A 19,395-nucleotide genomic window follows, 5' to 3' on the forward strand; every position below is an offset into this window, starting at 1 on the left:
TAAAGGTCTATGCTATAATAATAATATGATATTCTCATGACTCAGGTCAAAGCAAAGAGCGTAGTTAAAAAGCCAACAAGAAGATTAATACTCAATGACATCAGACCTATTGTGTGCATGTGTATATCTGACGACATTAAGCACAGTCACTTGTGTTGAACACCCATGAAATGAGAAGGGCACTAAGCTACATTAATCCAAACAAAGCTGTTGGTCCAAACAGGGTTCCTGGACGTGTGCAGAACTACTGTGCTGAACAGCTGACGCTATTCTTCACTTACCTGCTCAGCATCTCACTGGCACAGACTAATGTCCCCACATGCCTCAAGACATAAACCATCTTTCCAGTGCCAAAACTAACAGCTGTAATGAGCTTGAATGATTATCACACAATGGCACTGGCCCCCATCATTATTAAGTGGCTAGAGAGACTCGTCTTAATTCCTATTACAACCCTTGGCAAAAATTATGGAATCACCACATTTAGAGGATGTTCACCCGGCTATTTTTACTTTGTAGCAAATAAACAAATCACAAATATGACACAAAACAATATTTGTTTAATAGCTGAACATTCTGGCTTTGTGATTCATACCTCAAACAAATTAAATTAAATGGTTTTAATTAATAGCATTTTTTTCCCAGATCAAGTAGAGGAGAGAAAATTATGGAATCATCAAAAAAAAAAAAAGTACTTTGTTGCTCCTCCTTGGGCTTTTATGATGGCCTGAATTCTTTAGACTTCACTAATGAAAAACAATATTCTCCATCAAACTGGTTCCAACTTTCTTGAATAACGGTTGACAGATCAGCTTTGCAGGATGAAGCCTTGTCATGGACGAGTTTTTAAAATTTCCACCATAAATTATAAACCGGATTGAGATCCGGACTGTTTGCTGGCCAGGTCATTGAGTTGATATGCCTTTCCTGAAGGAAAGCTTTAACAATGACGCTTGAAATCTTTCTTGGTATTCCCAAATTTATAACCTTCCAATTTTGTTTATACTTTCACCAAATTGTAGACACAGCTGTCTTGGAACAACCAACATCTTTTGCCACACTCTGTGTTGGATTTCCTTCTTGAAGGAAATTTATAATCTTTTCCATTGTTTCAAGTGACCACTCTCCTTTCAAAAAGTCCAAGGTCTGTAAGCACTCTCTTTTAACTGCAGACTAATTAGCATTTTTAGACTTGCAAATTACAAGGTGATTCCAGAATTTTTTACACTACTTGATCTGGACAAAAAAAAAAAAAAAAAAGAAAGAAAAAAAAAATGCCATTGATTAAAATTATTTTATTTCACTTGTTTGAGGTAAGTATCACAAAACCAGAATGTTCTGCTATTAAACAAAAATAGTTTTGTGTCATATTTGTGATTTGTTTATGTGCTACCCCGGTGAAAGCCAGGTGAACATCCTTTACGTGTGGTGATTCCATAATTTTTCCAGGGGTTGTAAGAGCTTTAAGAACTTTCCTACAGTACATACCCTCCTGCTGATCCATCTCCTGGTTCCAACTGCTGTAATGAATATCTGTACAATTCCCTATACTGTGTTACTAAGAGTAACAAATCGCATTCCACAAAACTAGATATTCCACACAACACAGTTTGTATTATCTCAGTATAATTTAAAATGCAATTAACTCCATGGTTTTGTGAAATAGTGAGGAATAGTATAATGCAATACTGTATATTACATTTATTTTTTGTTATTTTAGTTCAATTTCTTATCTAAAGTGCAATTAATTCCACTGTGCAGTACTTTATATTACATTTAGTTGTTATCTCCCTTCAGTTTATTACAGTATCTTAAGTGCAGTTAACTCCACTGTGCAATACTGTATATATTACATGTATACCTCTACACAAAACTGTTTATACTTTGTTTATGTACACTTTAATATTTATTCGTATGCACTCTTTAATTGACTGCATTTATAAGCGGCCCAGAACAACATATTTCTTTACACTGCTCCAATCATTAATTTTTCATCAGTCATCATTGGTCTGTTCTTCATTCTTTATAAACTGTGCATTCAGTGTCTGCTAACAGCTTGAAATCAATTAAATTTAAGCTTTGTAGTGGATTTTTGAATAGCACAAGTGAAAAGATGTTAATCTGAAATATTACTAATTGGTGATTCCTAATTTCTCCACATGGAATTGTGGGATATTGCATATATTTCATAGGAGTCTGTGTGTGGTGTATATTTTTCATAACCTACAAGAGATGACTCATCGAAAAGATGTTTCAAGCATGAAATGTAACATGGATTCACATGTTAATGCAAAATTTAGAAGATTTTATTTGATGTATTTTAATAAATTTCAAAGAAAAGAGTAGTAATACTGGGCTGGGACTAGAAAGATGCTGTTTTCTAAGTGTAGTAGACAAGTTTATTATTGTTTTAAGTAAGTTATCTTAAACATATATGTAGGTTGCTGTGAATGACACTTGACCCATCTTTAAAATATCTTTAAATACATACTATATTTGTAAATGTAATATCAGTGGGACACAAATGATACCCCAATCATGGAATCACTCTCATTTGATCAGAAAGATGAACACCAGTAACTGAAAAATGTGTTTACACAAACTTCTGCTAGGGATGTAACCAAGTACAAATAAAATGTGTTCTAAAAAGAATAGAAGGTGCACTATTCATGTTTTATTTTTAAACGCTGGTTGAGAAGTGTGCATTGGTGAGACAAACAGATTTAGGAAATCTAACTAACCAATTAGAAAATATTGTGGGAAGGTACAAAGAAAAATAATAAATAAATAGTCCCACGTACATCTCTAGTCGAGAGAAATTATGAACTTTTGTGATGTAGCTGAGGTTGAGGAACTGTCAGAGCCAGAATTCACAGAGAATCTGAGACTGCTGGCATTTCTACCACAGGTTTAAAATCGAATACATATATTTATATTTAGCCAGGGTGAAAAGTTTGTGCCAGATGTGAAGTAATAAAACAATACAAAATAAATTCAGTTCCAACCTTTTCAGCTGGCAGAGCCATAAAAGCAAAAAAAAAAAAAAAAATAAAAAAAAAAAAAAGAAAAAAGAAAAAAAGGTTCTTTAAAGACCAGAGAAAAGTTAACATATTTTTTGACATTTAAATAAAATTATATATTTTTTATTTATGCAATAAAGGCCATTTCACATTTTTCATGTTCTTGCCCAAACAACCTGCACTTCACCTAAAAGGCCTGCACGTGGCACTATGATAGTTTCATCAAATGGTAAATCAATAAAAGATGCAGTACATAAGTGAGAGTAAATTGAACACTACTTACCATTAACATGACTTCAAAATATGCAAATGTATGTTTGTTCAAACTGGAAAGAACTATACTACTTGTCTTTTTTTCTTTTAGCCATTTCACCTTTGTTAAAAAACTGTAAACAGACTGGCTATGTAGTTTTCAACCAATTTAGGAATTACACCAGGAAATTACCACTCTCCACGTTGTCCGATGAAATTTGAGCTCGTTGTGCAACATCATGATTGGTTGGTGTATACATGACAAACCGGCATCGATTATGAATTATGTAATATTTTTAAGCAATATGTAGTTTTAATTGAATTGACACACTAGATTTCGTGATTGTTTTTATTTTTTTCCCCCTACCGTTGAGCCATAGGCAATCACTGAAAGAGCCATTGGTTCCCGACCCCTGCCCTAGATAGAACAAAAATGTGGAAATACATTTTATACTCAAGGACGTTGAATTTTCACAACCAAAAGTGATAATTTACGTAAACTCTCAATGCATGGTAACGACATTAAACAAAAACTGATATTTCATTTTCTATCTTTATTTCATTAAAATAGCTGATAAAGATATTTGTTTTACTCTTAATACCAGTAGAAACAAATCAATTAAAATGAATATACATCACAAGACAAGCAGAATGACATTTCACCAATTAAAAGCAGTTTAAAGGTATGGAGACATTTGTAAGGACTTACAATGTGGGTCATTTTTTCATTTGGTTTGCAGTCATGGTTTCTTTAAATGGTAAATAGGAAAAGGAGCTATAATAAGGCACACTGTCACTGACATTGCAGTGATTTTATAAGTGAAGAAAACTGTATAAACTGGGTATAATTATACTCAAGGGGAAGTTGTATCTAACCTTAACTGCAACACCAATATCCAACATTCTGTTCAAACTAATAATTGATGGACTCACAGGTTGTAGCATGCTTTCATTCATCACCACCATGCCATGCACATCCAGTACAAACAACATGGTTTGAAGATGTTTAAGAAGTCAGTGGAGCTAAATTTATGCCACATCTTTCAATAGGGTTTCATGACTATTTTATTAAACACTAATGTTCTATGTGATAATGAATAACAGCCAATATTTCCAGTCAGTAATGAAAATAGCAATCACCATACCACCAACTTGTACAAGTTCAAAATGCTTTTTGTGTTTGTGTGTCATTAGCAATGCTTGCAGTAACAGTGAGATAGTTAATCCTTTCACTGTTCTGTTTGTATGCATTGGATGTAGTAACACATTATGCCTAGTACACGGTCCCCTTCATCAGCTGAGGCAGTGAGGCAATTTATAAACTGAATAATATTCTTAATTTTTAAACTGTAGTTTCTTATGTGTCTCTTCGTTACCACAAGTTTTGGTAATGACGCATACACCAAAAAAATGCAAAGGAAAAAAAAAAAAAGCATTTTGGACTTGTAGCAAAATACATGTAGCAAACACTGGCTTTTATACTTTATTACCGATGACATTACTGTTTAATAAAGCAGTCACATGTGGGCACACACATACATCCACACACTCAAGCAAAAGAACAGATATGCATATATATCTGCATTTGAGCCATTTCTTAACTTTTCCTAAGTGCAATAAAGTAGGTGGGCTCTTGAAGGACTGAAGGCGAGGGTCTGATGCTTTAGTACTGGCTTTAGAAAGCCATAGAGCCTAGATTTTCACATTATTGATGAAGCAGCAGAGCAAAAAAAAAAAAAAAAAAAAAAAAAAAAATCAACAAAACAATTAAAAAAAAAAAAAAAAAAAGAGAATGTTTATATGAAGTGTTGATTGTAATATCAAAGCAAAAGTGTATATATTTTACAAGCCCCGCATTTTGCTCTCTTGACCCATGTGAACTCAATCTGCGGTTTAGTCAGAGACCTGAAACATAAGCTGGACATGTGAAACACACAGGACATGTGAATGCACTCAGGGAGGCAGCTTTGAGCTGTGTGTGTGTGTGAATGTGTGTGTAAGACCTCTTCAGTCTGTGGGTGAGAAGAGGCAGGCAGGAGGGTTGGGAAGGTAGTGTGCTGGACTTTGTGGGGAATAAAGTTATTACATGCCCTTCTCAGGGGAAATAGTTGACTCAGTTTCATGCTGATCCTGGCTCTGGCTGAAAAAGTAAGATTGGAATGGGGTGGCAGGTGGAGTGTAGGGTGGAGAAGTTGAGAAAGGGATAAAAGAGAAAGGGAATGAAGGCACTAGATCTCATGTGAGGCTGGGTGGTGCTCAGAGAGCCCATTGGCCTGCATGTTGTTCTCGTTAAGGCGACGCACACGGTACATTTCGTAATGGATGCTGCTGGTGATGTCCTTAATATTCTGCATATGGGTTCTGTAGAAAGCACGAGGAGAAATCATTATACACACACACGCACACAGAAAGAACAAACATGATTTACAGAAGGCATTTTCAGAGGCATTATCAATATACAGAATAGTCATCACCATTTTTCTCAATGGAACTATTTTTTTCAATTTAGATGAGACTCCACTTACCTGATAAGGAGGTCCCGCAGGTAGGCAAACTCACAATGAGCGATATTCTCAACTGCACAGACAAACAGAGAGAGCAATTCTGTACATAACATTCAAATAGAGACATGTAACTCTAGAGACTTCCATCAATCACTTTCTTTTCTGCAAGTTTTCTTTTTAGCCACCAGGGGGCAGAAGAAGCAGGCATCTTCAATAAATGAAGTTCTCTCTGAGCCCTCACAAATAGATAAGGATGGGTCTGATAAATTCTGTGTGACAAACACGTAGTTGCAGGGGCAGTGTGAATGTCTGTATAGATGACAGATTTGGTCAGTAATTGAGTAGGAGAATGCTACCATGAAGCAGCAGCTCATACTTTTCAGAAAACAAGAGAATAAGGAATTTATAAATGTATTATTCGCTTTAATAAGAGAACTTGAGCACATCAGAAAGATTAGAGAGTCATTATACAGCAATATCACACCAGAACTTCAAAATCTCTTATTGTTGTCTCTGCTTGCTACAGCTCTGCAGCTGGTTGCATCAATAGAACATAAGCTCTAGCATAGCCTAGTTTGTACGTAAATGGCCACTAGTTGTTCCAAACAGTTTTAATATAGCCTTAAGTTATGACTTAAAACCTACACCTAGTAGGTGCACCGTCTACTGAATACAAACCTGCTCAGTGATTCTGTTCAAGGTACTCAAAGAGTAAAATGAGTGTTCATTGAAGGCATTTTATGTTCTTATTATTTCAAGAAGAGTATAATGATTTCTTTTGTTAGAAGTACTTTGTGGCATGTAATCAGCAAACATAACCACCTCGCTGAAATACACAGTTTGTAAAGGCGATTATAAAATTAAGTGATCATAGGATAAACTACAAATAGGATGTCAAACTGAAGTTACTGGCAAGGTACTGTACACACAATATGGAAAACCTTTACATTTAAATGTAGATTAATTTTGCAGCTGCTTTGTTACATTTTGTTGCTATGGTTTCTACTGTATAATGTCGCTGTTGCACTAGAACCCACACAGAACAAGTCCATGAAGTATAAATACAACACCTAGACAAACCGAGTCACAACTTTTATTGTAAAGAACGATCTCTTTGAATTTTTTAAAATTTCGATATAGACTTAAGTAAATGTCACACTGACTAACTGCACACTAACTGCTTCCCTGCATGCTGATCATGAATGTAGTATTTATTGTTTATGTCACATCATGTTATTGATTGGCTAGTTATGGTGAAACATCACAACACTGTGGTTTGAGCTATAATCACGTGTCTGTCGTGGCACACTATACAACTACATGGTGATAGTCTAAGTGCTCTCAAGTCCTGATTTAGAGCCAAATTTTATCCCTGACCTACAACTGAACTTATGTTCAACTGGTGCAATTGGCTGCTGGTTATGAACGTTAGAGACTGAGAACTTTTTAGGTCAGTATTGAGAGTCAGTCATAATTTGATATACAGCCATGTCCCAGAGATTGATATTAATGGTGTCTGTGAGATGCATTTTTTCCATTACATCTCCTTAGGGTAAAAATATACACACCCTGTAACAGTATTATTTTGTTTTTTGCTATACATTGAAGACATTTGGGTTTGTGATTAAAATATGAATATGAAACAACAGATCAGAATTTTAGCTTTAATTTCTTTGATATTCACATCTAGAGGTGTTAAACCACTTAGAACCTTTGGAGGAAGACCACCTAATTGTTTGGTGAGCAAAATTATTGGACCAGATAGTCTTAAAGTAAATTAAAAGTAAATAACACTTAATATTTGGTTGCATATTCCTTGCTTGCAATAACCGCATCAAGCTGGCAACCCACTGACATCACCAAACTGTTGCATTCTTCTTTTGTGATGCATTTACAGGCTTGTACCACAGCTGATTTGTTTTTGGGGGGTCCTCCTTTCAGTCTCCACTTCAGGAGGTGAAATGCATGCCCTAACTGCGTTCAGGTCTGGTAATTGACTTGGGCAGTTTAAAACCCTCCACCTTTTTCACCTGAAGTCCTTTATTGTGCTTGCAGTTGTTTTGGGTCATTGTCTTGCTGCATGATGAAGTTCCTCTCAATTAAATTGGATGCATTTCTCTGTAAATTGGCAGACAGAATGTTTCTTAAGACTTAAGAACATCTTAAGAATTCATTTTGCTGCTATCATCATGAGTTACATCAATAAGGGATTAGTGAGCCTGTTACAGAAGCAGCCATGCAAGCCCAAGCCATGACACCACCTCCACCATGCTTGACTGATAAGCATGTGTTTTACATCATGAGAAGATCCTTTCTTTCTCCACAACTGGCCTTTCCATCACTTTGGTAGAAGTTGGTTTCATGAGCAACGTTTGTGCCTCATCTCTGTATTTCTTTATGAATTCTAATGTGGCTTTACGATTCTTACTGCTGATAAGCGGTTTGCATCTTGTGGTATGGCCTCTACAGTTCTGCTCTCGAAGTCTGCTTCAAATGGTGGATTGGGTTTTTCTTCACAGCTCTCACAATGTTTCTGTCATCAACTTGGCTGATCTGATTGATTTGGTTGTGGTAAGTACAACAGTTTCTTTCTTTTTCAGGATATTCCAAATTGTTCTATTGGCAACATGTAATGTTCACATGTCCCAATATTTTTGATCACTGGAAAAATGTGTGGGTTCAAACAAAAAGGTGCCATATTCCAAGTATTTTAACACTTCTAGATGTAAATATCAAGAAATGAAAGTTGAAATTCTGATCTATTTTATGTATTTAGTATTTATTTTATGTACATGTTGGCACGGAAAAAAAAGGAGTGGCTCTTAATTTCATTGTACATGTGTATAGTGACAATAAAGGCATTCATTCATTCAAATTCTGATCTGATCGTCTCATGATCACCTTTTGATCTCAAACCCAAATGTCTTCTGTGTATAGCAAAAACAAAAGAATTGGCCTTGCCATTCAAATACTTTTGGAGGGGATTGTAAATAATAAAAAGCTGGGTGGATGTGAGTCAGTACCTTCTATGGTTCCCCATTTGGTTTTCCTTCCTAAGAGTCTCCTCCCATTGACCTGGTACTCTTGGTCACTCCCCACCACTGCAAACGGAATCATCTCCTGGAGCATCGCAGGAAACACACAATAATCAGTAAGTTTTAACTCTCAACTTTCAAATATATGAAATGGTGTACTCTGTGCTCTTGTAGTACAATAAAAAGCTATCATGTTCTTTATATCAATAACTAGCAGGAGGGATAAAATTAGCTATTATTATCAGCTACTGTAGTTTGCACTTACTCTTATTTTCTCATTGATCAGCCTGTCCTCTGTATCCTCATCAAACTCCTTCTGAGGATAGACGTCAATGTTGTTGGCCCTCAGTTCTTCCCTGATCTACAAAGACACAAATCGTATCAGAAACACCACAGCAGACAAACATTTCCTTTTCCGTGAGGACATGCCTAAGCCATTTTCATATTGGAGCAGTTGCACATGTGGACGTGCACTAATATAATTATTACCAGCGCATCTCAGGGATTTTAGTCCTGTCCAAATCTGTCATGTCATTATGCATGTGCATGCATCTCTAAGGATAATGCCGTATTTTACCTTCTGTAACATGACCGGTAGAAATAACCCCAGGTAGCATATATAAATCAATTGACATGTTAGTAAATATGTGAAAAAAGATGGTTTGAAGACATTTCCAGGAAGTGCTTCCTCTGTTCTATCATCTCTACATGAAACCAAAAATGAAACCAAGCTTTGGCCAAGTTTAAAACACAGAAGAATAAAATATACATGGCATTTTAAAGGATGTGTCAGAGAAGTGATGTTTCCGGAAGTGATGCTTTACTGAATTCCTAGCAAGGGTACAGCCTACATACATGTTATGGTCATGTGAGTTATTGTTGATCAAACACAACTTTACAAGCTGTAAGAATAAAAATCAAAACAATAGGTTTGAAAAGGTAGTAAAATGAAATGTATGTAGTATGCATGGAATTATTAGTTTAACAACTATATGTTCATCATGAAGACACTCCCAGATCGCTTAAACCATGCAAATCAATCATAGTTACTACAGACATCCTCTGGCAACAAAACTTAACCAACATATGTCTGGAAATTTGAATAATACTTTAATTGTTCGAATGCTGCACATTTCCAAATGTGTGAAACGTTCAGGGGCCAAACAGCAAACCATGAGTTCAAGTGGCTTTTATTGTCATTTCAACCATTTACAGCTGGCACAGTTCACAGTGAAAAGAAACAATGTTCCTCCAGGACCATGGTGCTAAATAAAACAACACACTAACCACATGAGACGACACAGAACTAAATAAGATCTACACATTTTTACATAAAGTGCACGTGCAAACGTGTGCTAAAACACAGGACATTACAGTACTACTAAAACAGGACAATATGCACAGTAAGTGACAGTGTAGTGCCGAACGGTACACAGTTTTAGTGTGGAAGTGTCTGATATAACAACAGGTAGTGTAAAAGATAGGTGCCAAAGAGTAACAATATAATTTTAAAATGGTATAAATGTAAACATAACATGCTATGACTTAGTATTCAGCAGATTAGCTTATACCAAATATAGCAGTAGCAGCAAAAATGCAAGAGATTCAATGCAGGACTGTGCAAAAATTGCAGTTGTGTGTGTGTGTGTGTGTGTGTGTGTGTGAGAGAGAGAGAGAGTCCAGTCTTGAAGTATTGAGGCGTCTGATGACTTGGGGGAAGAAGCTTTTAAGCAGCCTGGCAGTGAGGGCCCGAATGCTTCGGTACCTTTTTCCAGACAGTAGGATAGTGAAGAGTTTGTGTGAGGGATGAGTGGGGTTATCCACAATGCTGGTGGCTTTGTGGATATAGCGTGTGGTGTAAATGTCTATGATGGAGGGAAAAGAGACCCCAATGATCTTCTCAACTGTCCTCACTATGCTCAGCAAGGTCTTGTGATCCGATACAGTGCAATTTCCAAACCAGGCAGTGATGCACCTGCTCAGGATGCTTTCAATAGTTCCTCTGTAGAATGTGGTGAGGATGAGGGGTGAGAGATGGGCTTTTTTCAGCCTTCGCAGAAAGTAGAAATGTTGGTGGGCTTTCTTGGCTATGGACTGAGGTTGAGGGACCCGGTACGGTTCTCCGTCAGGTGAACACCAAGGATTTTGGTGCTCTTGACGATCGCCATGGAGGAGCCGTCCATGTTCAGGGGAGAGTGTTCGCTCCATGCTCTCCTGAAGTCAACAACCATCTCTTTTCTTTTGTCCACATTGAGAAACAATGTGAGTCAACGAACATCTCTTTTGTTTTGTCCACATTGAGAGACAGGTTGTTGGCTCTGCACCAGTCTATTAGCCGCTGCACCTCCTCTCAGTATGCTGACTCATCGTTCTTGCTGATGAGACCCATCCATGTCGTGTCATCGCGAACTTGATGATGTGATTCGAGCTGTGCATTGCTGCACAGTCAGCAGAGTGAACAGCAGTGGACTGAGCACACAGCCCTGAAGGGCCCCCCATGCTCAGTGTGGTGGTGCTGGAGATGCTGTTCCAGATCCGGACTGACTGAAGTCTCCCAGTCAGGAAGTCCAGGATCCAGTTGCAGATGGAGGTGTTCAGGCCCAGTAGTTTCAGCTTTCCAATCAGGTGCTGAGGAATAATTGTGTTGAATGCTGAACTGAAGTCAATGAACAGCATTCAAATGTAGGGGTCATTTTTGTCCAGGTGGGTGAGGGCCAGATGTAGGGTGGTGGTGATGGCATCATCTGTTGAGCGATTTGGGGGTATACACGAACTGCACCAGGACCAGTGAGTGGGTCAGCAGGGTCTTGATGTGCGTGCAATGGGGCAGTACTCATTGAGGCAAGACAGTGAAGACTTCTTCGGCATTAGGACAATGGTGGTGGCCTTGAAGCACATTGGAACAACAACAACGCTACTCAGGGAGATGTTGAAGATATCAGCGAGAACCATCTGCCAGCCGGTCTGCACATCCTCTGAGCACTATGCCAGGAATGTTGTCTGGTCCAGCAGCCTTCCAACCTCTGCATAGAGTTTTCCCTCACATCAGCCGTGGTTTGACACAGCACCTGCTCATTGGGAGGAGGGGTGGTCTTCCTCGCTGCCACATCATTCTGTGCCTCAAACTGAGCGTAGAAGTTGTTCAGAGCATCTGGAAGGGATGCATCAATGTCACAGATGGGTGATGATGTCCTGTAGTTACTGATGGTCTGAATGCCGTGCCATATGCATCATGTGTGTGAAGTGACTGGATTTTCTGGGCGTGTGTGCGCTTTGCCTCTCCAACTGTCCGGGACAGTTTGGCCCTCACTATTCTTAGGGCCGCCTTGTCACCTGCCCTGAAGGTGGAGTCTTGGGTCCTCAGCAGTGCACGCACCCCCGTAGTCATCCACGGCTTCTGGTTGGAGCGTGTAGTGATTGTCTTGGAGACGGTGACGTCGTCAATGCACTTACTGATGTAACTGGTCACTGATGCTGTGTATTCCTCCAACTTGGTGGAGTTGCTGTCGGTTGCAGCTTCTCTGAAAATGTCCCAGTCAGTGTGCTCAAAACAGTCCCGATGAGCAGAGATGGCTCCTGCTGGCCAGGTTTTCACCTACTTCAAAACCGGTTTTGGATCATCTGAGGGAATGTACACTCCAATTATAAGGACAGTGGTGAATTCCTGTGGTAAATAAAATGGTCTGCATCTAACAGTCACAAACCCCACCAGTGATGAGCAGTAACTAGAAACTAGCACCGAGTTCTTGCATCGTTATATGTAGATGTAAACACACAAGCCACCACCGAGAGCCTTACCGCACAGAGCTCCTATTACCCAAGTGACACACACAAAAGACAGTCTTTACAATGCTGAAAACTTAAAATGTTCTTAATGTCTGAAAAGAAAACACTGGTGCTGGGTAACACCACCAGACAGAATTTTATGCAGCATGTTTTCACTCAGTCCACTCTCTGATCTTCCCAGTGTAAGCTTGAACTAATCTCTTAAACAGCAGCTATCTTTAAAAGACTTTCTGATGATCGTTTGATTTGTGCCTTTCATTTGTACTTTTGTTTTTTCACGTTCGGCTCTTATATTCTCTTCTTAAGTCTCAAAATATCTAATAGGTCCTCGTTGTGCAAAACAAATTCATCTCACAGAATTCAACTGCCTATAGGCTTAAACCAGAAAGATGGATCCTAAAGGAACCTGCCCATAAAACATAGCATTCCCTATTGGCCTATAAAGCAACAGCATTGAGCTGAGCTTGAGCCAGAAAAGCTGTACTGTATTTCCTGTTGCTGTGGAAGAAAGCTCGGAGGGATTCCGAAAAACAGAGAGAAATGTCCGCTGTCAAAGCTTAGGTCCTCCTTGCTGAGTGAAGCTGGCCAGAACAAACATAACCAATGATTAACACTAAACACTACAACATTGATAGAAAGAGCAGAAATAATGAGGCACTTTCCGACCAGCATGCCACATTTCAACTCAACACATCTGTACAATATTCACAAAGCCTCTTCATAAGACCTTTGAATCCTAAGCAAACAGGAAGTCACTACTGGTTGATATAAACATAGCTCTACTGAGGAACATGAACCATGTAATGTATAAAATATCTCATGATAGCTTCTATATATTCTTGCAATGTAACTATGAGCTTCTACACATAACAGAGCTGCACACCCCCTACAAAAGCAACATAACAGGAACCATAAAAACAAAATCTTGCTGTTCCACAGCATATAAATAAATAAATAAATAAATAAACAGCAGCAGTACACCTTTCCAAAACTAGTTGCATTGAGCAGCACACTGAGCAAATATTTACTCTGGAGAACAAGAAGCAGTTCAGAAAAAGTGATGCTGCTCACCTTCTTCTTGAAAAAGTCCCTCTCCTCTAGGGTCAAGGTGTCAGCCTTGGCGATAACTGGGACAATGTTCACCACTTTACTCAGACGTCTCATAAACTCCACATCCAAAGGCCTCAGACTGATAAAGATAAAATATAGTTCAGTTTTATGTATATTGTACTTTTAGAGTGGAAAATGCCAAAAAAGCAACTTTACAGAAGACAATTTTCTTGAGGAAGTATAAGAAAAGTTTGAGAAAAGCCAAGGCTAAGAAGAGCCTGTAGCCATCTGGGATACATATGCAGCATTGAAATACCCCAAAACGAATAATGGGAAAATCATAAGACAATAATACCTCACATTCTTGATATACAACCCCAATTATGAAAAAGTTGGGACAGTATGGAAAATGCTAATTAAAAACAAAGAGGAGTGATTTGTAAATGTGCTTTGACTTGTATTTAAAGAAAAAACGGATATAGACAAGGTGCTTGATGTTTTACCTAATCAGCTGCATAGTTTTTTGATGGCAAACATTTATTTTGAAATTGTACATGCAACACATTCCAAAAAAGTTGGGACAGGGGCAATTTAGGACTAATAACGATGTGACGAGTTGAAATAAGAAGGTGATGTGAAACAGGTGAGGCAATCGTCTAATCATTGGTGCCTCCAAAAAAGGCCTAGTCCTTCAAGAGCAAGGATGGGTCGAGGCTCACCAATCTGCCAACAGATGAGTCAGTGAATAATAAAATACTTTGAAAACAACATATCAAAAAGACAAATCAGTAGGATTTTTGAGCATTTAACCTTCTACAGTGCACAATATAATTAAAAGATTAAAGGAATCCACTTCTGAATGAGTGTGATCTCCGATCCCTCAGACGTCACTGTCTTAAAGACAGTCAAGAGTCCTGACATGGGCTCGGGAATACTTTGGTAAACCTTTGTCACTCAACACCATTCTTCGCTCCATCCACAGATGCAAGTTAAGGCTTTACTATGCAAAGCAGAAGCCGTACATCAACACTGTCCAGAAGCGCCGCCAACTTCTCTGGGCTCAGTCTCATCTGAGATGGACAGTAGCACTGTGGAATCATGTTTACTGGTCCAACGAGTCAACATTTCAAATAGTTTTTGACAAAACAGCCGTCGTGTTCTCCGGGCCAAAGAGGAAAAGGACCATCCAAGCTGTTATCAGCGTAAGGTCTAAAGCCAGCATCTGCCATGGTATGGGTGCGTCACTGCTCATGGCATGGGTAACTTGCACATCTGTGAAGGCACCGTTAATGCAGAAAGACATGTACACATTTCCGAGCAACATATACTGCCATCCAGAGCAGGACAACACCAAACCACATTCTGCCCGGATAACAAGCGCATGGTTGCGTAAGCAGAGAGTGCGGGTGCTAGCATGGCCTGCCTGCAATCCTGACCTGATTGAGAATGTATGGGGCATTATGAAGTGCAAAATAAGGCAACGAAGGTCCCATACAGTTGTGAAGATGAAGAAATGCATATGGACGAATGGGGGAAAATTCTGCTTGCTAAACTTAGCCAACTGGTGTCTTCACTCAGCGCCCAAACGCTTAATAAGTGTTATTAAAAGAAAAGATGATGTTACACAGTGGTAAACAGTCAACTGTCCCAACTTTTTTGAAGTGTGTTGCAGTCATCAGATTTGATATGAGTGAATATTTTCAAAAAGAAATTAAATTCACAAAGTAAAACATCAAATAATGTGTTTTCAATATAGTACAGGGTGATCTGAATTTTCAAATGACTTTTTTTTTGCATATTCCATACTGTCCCATCTTTTTTGGAATTAGGGTTGTAATATAGATTTCTTGATTACTGGAACTAGGTGAAGTGTTTCCACACTGCTGACAATTTTCATTGTTGATCTGCTGCTCAAACCAGTGAAGGAGAGAGAATATTGTTTTAAATCACTTTCTAATTTTCATTAATATTAAACCAATTTGCAACATAATAGATCTCACACCTTTTTGTAGGCTTATTTAATATGCGTCTTTTAGCCAAAAAAAGAAGTGCCATTTTTGTCCATCTTCGGCCAACAATTTTGGTGCATCCCTAGTAAGTATCATTGCTACAGTATATAACTATATAAATATACTTATGTTAATTATATAACAAACATTTATAGTCTAAATGTTAGCCAAGTGAAACATACATACACTGAGAGATTTTATTTAATATTAATGAACTCAAAGCATTCTCTAATAACCTTGACAGAAAGCGAGAGTACTGTTTCAGTGCATATCTCAAGTGAGAAAATCAATTCGAGTACAAAGCACCGGGCAAAATATTACTACTGTGATATGGGGAAAGGGGTGTCAGTTAATATCAGACAGTTCAAAACATCACTGCAACTGTCAATCATTCCAGAGACATTACAGAAGTTGCTGCTCTTGTGTATTTCTGTGAAAACCACACCAGCACACTCCAAAGTGGAAATGTTGCATTCTTATGCAAAATGATCAAAGGTTGGCAAGTCTACAGAAGGTAATGCAATTAAAATGATTGAGGAACTTTCCAAAAGGGATTAAAGTAATTGGGCTGGTCTCAAAACACGAAAAAGTGCCAACCTTTTAATGATGAGGCATGCTTATGACCAGGGATCAAAACTTCCACAAGTCTACAGATCAACAACATAACTTCAGCTCAGATTTGCTGTGTTGTGTTGAAGGAGGAACAAATACAGTACAATGTTAGTTACTTGGTTACAGTTACATTTATATAGCGCTTTTCTAGACACTCAAAGTGCTTTACATAGTAATAAGGGAATCTCCTCAACCACCGCTAGTGTGTAGCATCTACCTGGATGATGCGACGGCAGCCATAGTGCACCAGAACACCCACCACACACCAGCTATTAGTGGAGAGGAGAGAGTGATGCAGCCAATTCAGGGATGGGGATTATTGGGGAATTTTGCCAGGACACCGGGTTATACCCCTACTCTTTACGATAAGCGTCCTGTTATTTTTAATGACCACACAGAGTTGGGACCTCGGTTTAAAGTCTCATCCGAAAGACGAATTTTTTTTTATTTTTATTTTTTTAAACAGTATAGTGTCCCTGTCACTATACTGGGGCATTAGGCCCCACACAGACCACAGGGTGAGCACCCCCTGCTGGCCTCACTAATACCACTTCCAGTAGCAAACTTAGTTTTCCTTATCCAGGTACTGGCCAGGCACAACCCTGCTTAGCTTCAGTGGGAACCCAGGCAAGAACTGCAGGGAGATATGGCTCTGCCCCTTGACCTGGGAGAAACAGTAGAAAAGGCAGGGAAACTCCCTTTGTAATAAATTAAAACCTGAACAAGTCTTTTGCCTGAACCAGGATGGTTCAGTGTGTACGTGTTCAGATGAAACGTGTGTACTCTCTACAGTCTGGACTGTTTTACAGGCTGTGCTGTGACTCTCCCTACCTATTCGAGGTGTTCAAAACCAAACTGCAGCTGCACACACATCTGCAGCCCTGCATAAACAACTATCAGCCTTTCATCACATTATACAAACACTCGAATGCCTGCAACTCGCACACATCAGGGCTGGCAGCTCAAAAATCTCCATCTGACACAAACCATGACACGTGTGCCTGTATGGATTTGTGTGAACACAAGTACATGCAGAAAGGCCTCATTGTGCTAGAAGAAAAGTCTTTGAACCTAAAAACATACAAACAGGATATATTAGTATATTGCCTTAGAAACAGCATAAAAGAATGTTTTAGTACTGAACAACATTTCAATAGAGGAAGATGAAAAACAGGCCAGGAAGTCTGCTGAGATACTGAGATGCCTCTGGTTTGGACATCACAGTCACTGCTGGCAGACTATTGGAAGTCATTTCCTCTCACAGAGTTTCTTGACGAAAGATGTGTGTCGGTTTTATCCTAAAGGTCTTTTTAAGCAAACACACACATATCTGAGCAACTATGTCCTAGCAACCCAATATACATGAACACACGCACCCCTGTATACCATAAAAGGAGAAGTCTGAACCATAACTTTAGCAGTCAAGTCATTACTTTTCCTATAATACTGTTTGGGTACTACATCAAACACAGTTTCTAATATTGTCAGAATTTGGCAACAGAGCAAAAAAAAATCCCTGAATTGTACCACAAAAACCCTAGTGTATATCGGCTCCATACTAACAGCATAAATGATTGGTTGCTCTGCAGACATGTTTGGATTTACAAGAAAACAGCTGACTATAAACTTATGTAATATTAACATAAGCCATTATTTCCCACTGATGTTGAAAATAATGTGAAAAGATGATGAGGCTCATGCTTATGTTTACTTTAATTAATAAAACAGAAACTGAAGTGGATAATCAATGTAAGAACTTACTTCCTATTGTAAACTTATTATTCTTTAAATTTAGCAGAATTGTTGTTTTTCCATACGTGGATTAGGTTATATATGTAGTTTAGGGATGTAATGCAATGACATCATCCTTATTTTTATTTCTTAATGTTCACATACAGTGCTGTGAAAAATTATCTGCTGATTTCTTCAATTTTTGTGCATCTCTCATACTAAATTGTTTCAGAAGTTCAAACAAAATCTAAGATAAAACGAAGGCAACCTGAGTAAACACAAAATACAGTTTTTAAAGGATAATTTTGGATTATTGGAAATTATTGGAGCAAAAAATGTGTCCAATACCAACTGGGACTGTATGAAAATGTATTTTCCCCTGTAGTTGCTGATTCTCCAAATCTATGAAACTGCATTCATAATGGGGTTCAGCTGGACTACACCAACCAGGCCTGATTACTGCAAGCACTGTTCAATCAAATCAACACTTAAATAGAACTTTTTCAACAGCATGAAGTTGTTTAAAATGTCTTACCCAGCAGCACACTATGCCAAAGTTGAAAGAAATTCCAGAAATGATGAAGAAGGTGATTGAAATACATCAGTCTGAGATGGGCTACAAAGTTATTTCAAAGGCTCTGGGACTCCAAAGAACCCAAATAAGTGAGAGCGATTATCTCCAAATGGAAAAAAACTCGGCGCAGTAGCGAAACTTCCCAGAAGTGGCTGACCTTCCAAAATTCCTCCAAGAGCACAGCAACGACTCATCCAGCAAGTCACAAATGAGCCCAGGACAACATAAAAGCACCTACAGGAATATCTTGTATCAAGAAAGGTCACTGTTCATGACTCCACTATCAGAAAGACACTGGGCAAACAATGGCATCCATGGAAGAGTGGCGAGGCAAAAACCACTGCTAACCCAGAATTACATTAAGGTTCCTCTGAAGTTTGCCAAAACACACCTTGATGATCCTCAAACCTTTTGGGAGAATGTTCTGTGGACTGAGGAGTCGAAAGTGGAACTGTTTGGAAGACAGGGTTCCCGTTATATCTGGCAAAAACCACAAAAAGAATTCCACAAAAAGAACACCACACCTATGATCAAGCATGGTGGTGGAAGAGTGATGGTTCGGGGAAGCTTTGCTGCTTCAGGGTCTGGGCAACTTGCAATAATAGAGGGAAACATGAATTCTGCTCTCTACCAGAAAATCCTAAAGGAGAATATCCGGTCTTCAGTCTGGAAATTGAAACTCAAGCACAACTGGATTATGCAGCAAGACAATGATCCAAAACATAGGAGTAAGTCCTAGTCCTAGAAGTAAGTGAAAGACTGATCTCCAGTTATCAGAAGTGTTTGGTTGCAGTTATTGTTGCTAAAATTGGCATAACCAGA

The 19,395-nt window shown here is 38.6% G+C and overlaps 1 protein-coding gene across 4 annotated transcripts in view; it reads right to left on the reverse strand.

Annotated features, from left to right (window-relative positions):
- Positions 1–3,806: 3,806 nt before the first annotated feature.
- septin9a (septin 9a) overlaps positions 3,807–19,395 on the reverse strand; it is a 93,464-nt gene continuing 77,875 nt past the window's right edge. For 3 of the 4 annotated variants that reach the window (XM_017454749.3, XM_017454759.3, XM_017454776.3), the window contains 5 exons: positions 13,669–13,786; positions 9,077–9,172; positions 8,800–8,896; positions 5,798–5,849; positions 3,807–5,633 (listed from right to left, as the gene is read on the reverse strand). In XM_017454749.3, coding sequence (XP_017310238.1) covers positions 5,501–5,633; positions 5,798–5,849; positions 8,800–8,896; positions 9,077–9,172; positions 13,669–13,786 — 496 coding nt within the window. In that variant the 3' untranslated portion in view covers positions 3,807–5,500. The remainder of the gene's footprint in view (positions 5,634–5,797; positions 5,850–8,799; positions 8,897–9,076; positions 9,173–13,668; positions 13,787–19,395) is intronic. The other variant, NM_001329323.1, reaches the window with a different exon arrangement.

The sequence above is a fragment of the Ictalurus punctatus genome, chromosome 2, assembly GCF_001660625.3.
Source record: "Ictalurus punctatus breed USDA103 chromosome 2, Coco_2.0, whole genome shotgun sequence".
Taxonomy (NCBI): domain Eukaryota; kingdom Metazoa; phylum Chordata; class Actinopteri; order Siluriformes; family Ictaluridae; genus Ictalurus; species Ictalurus punctatus.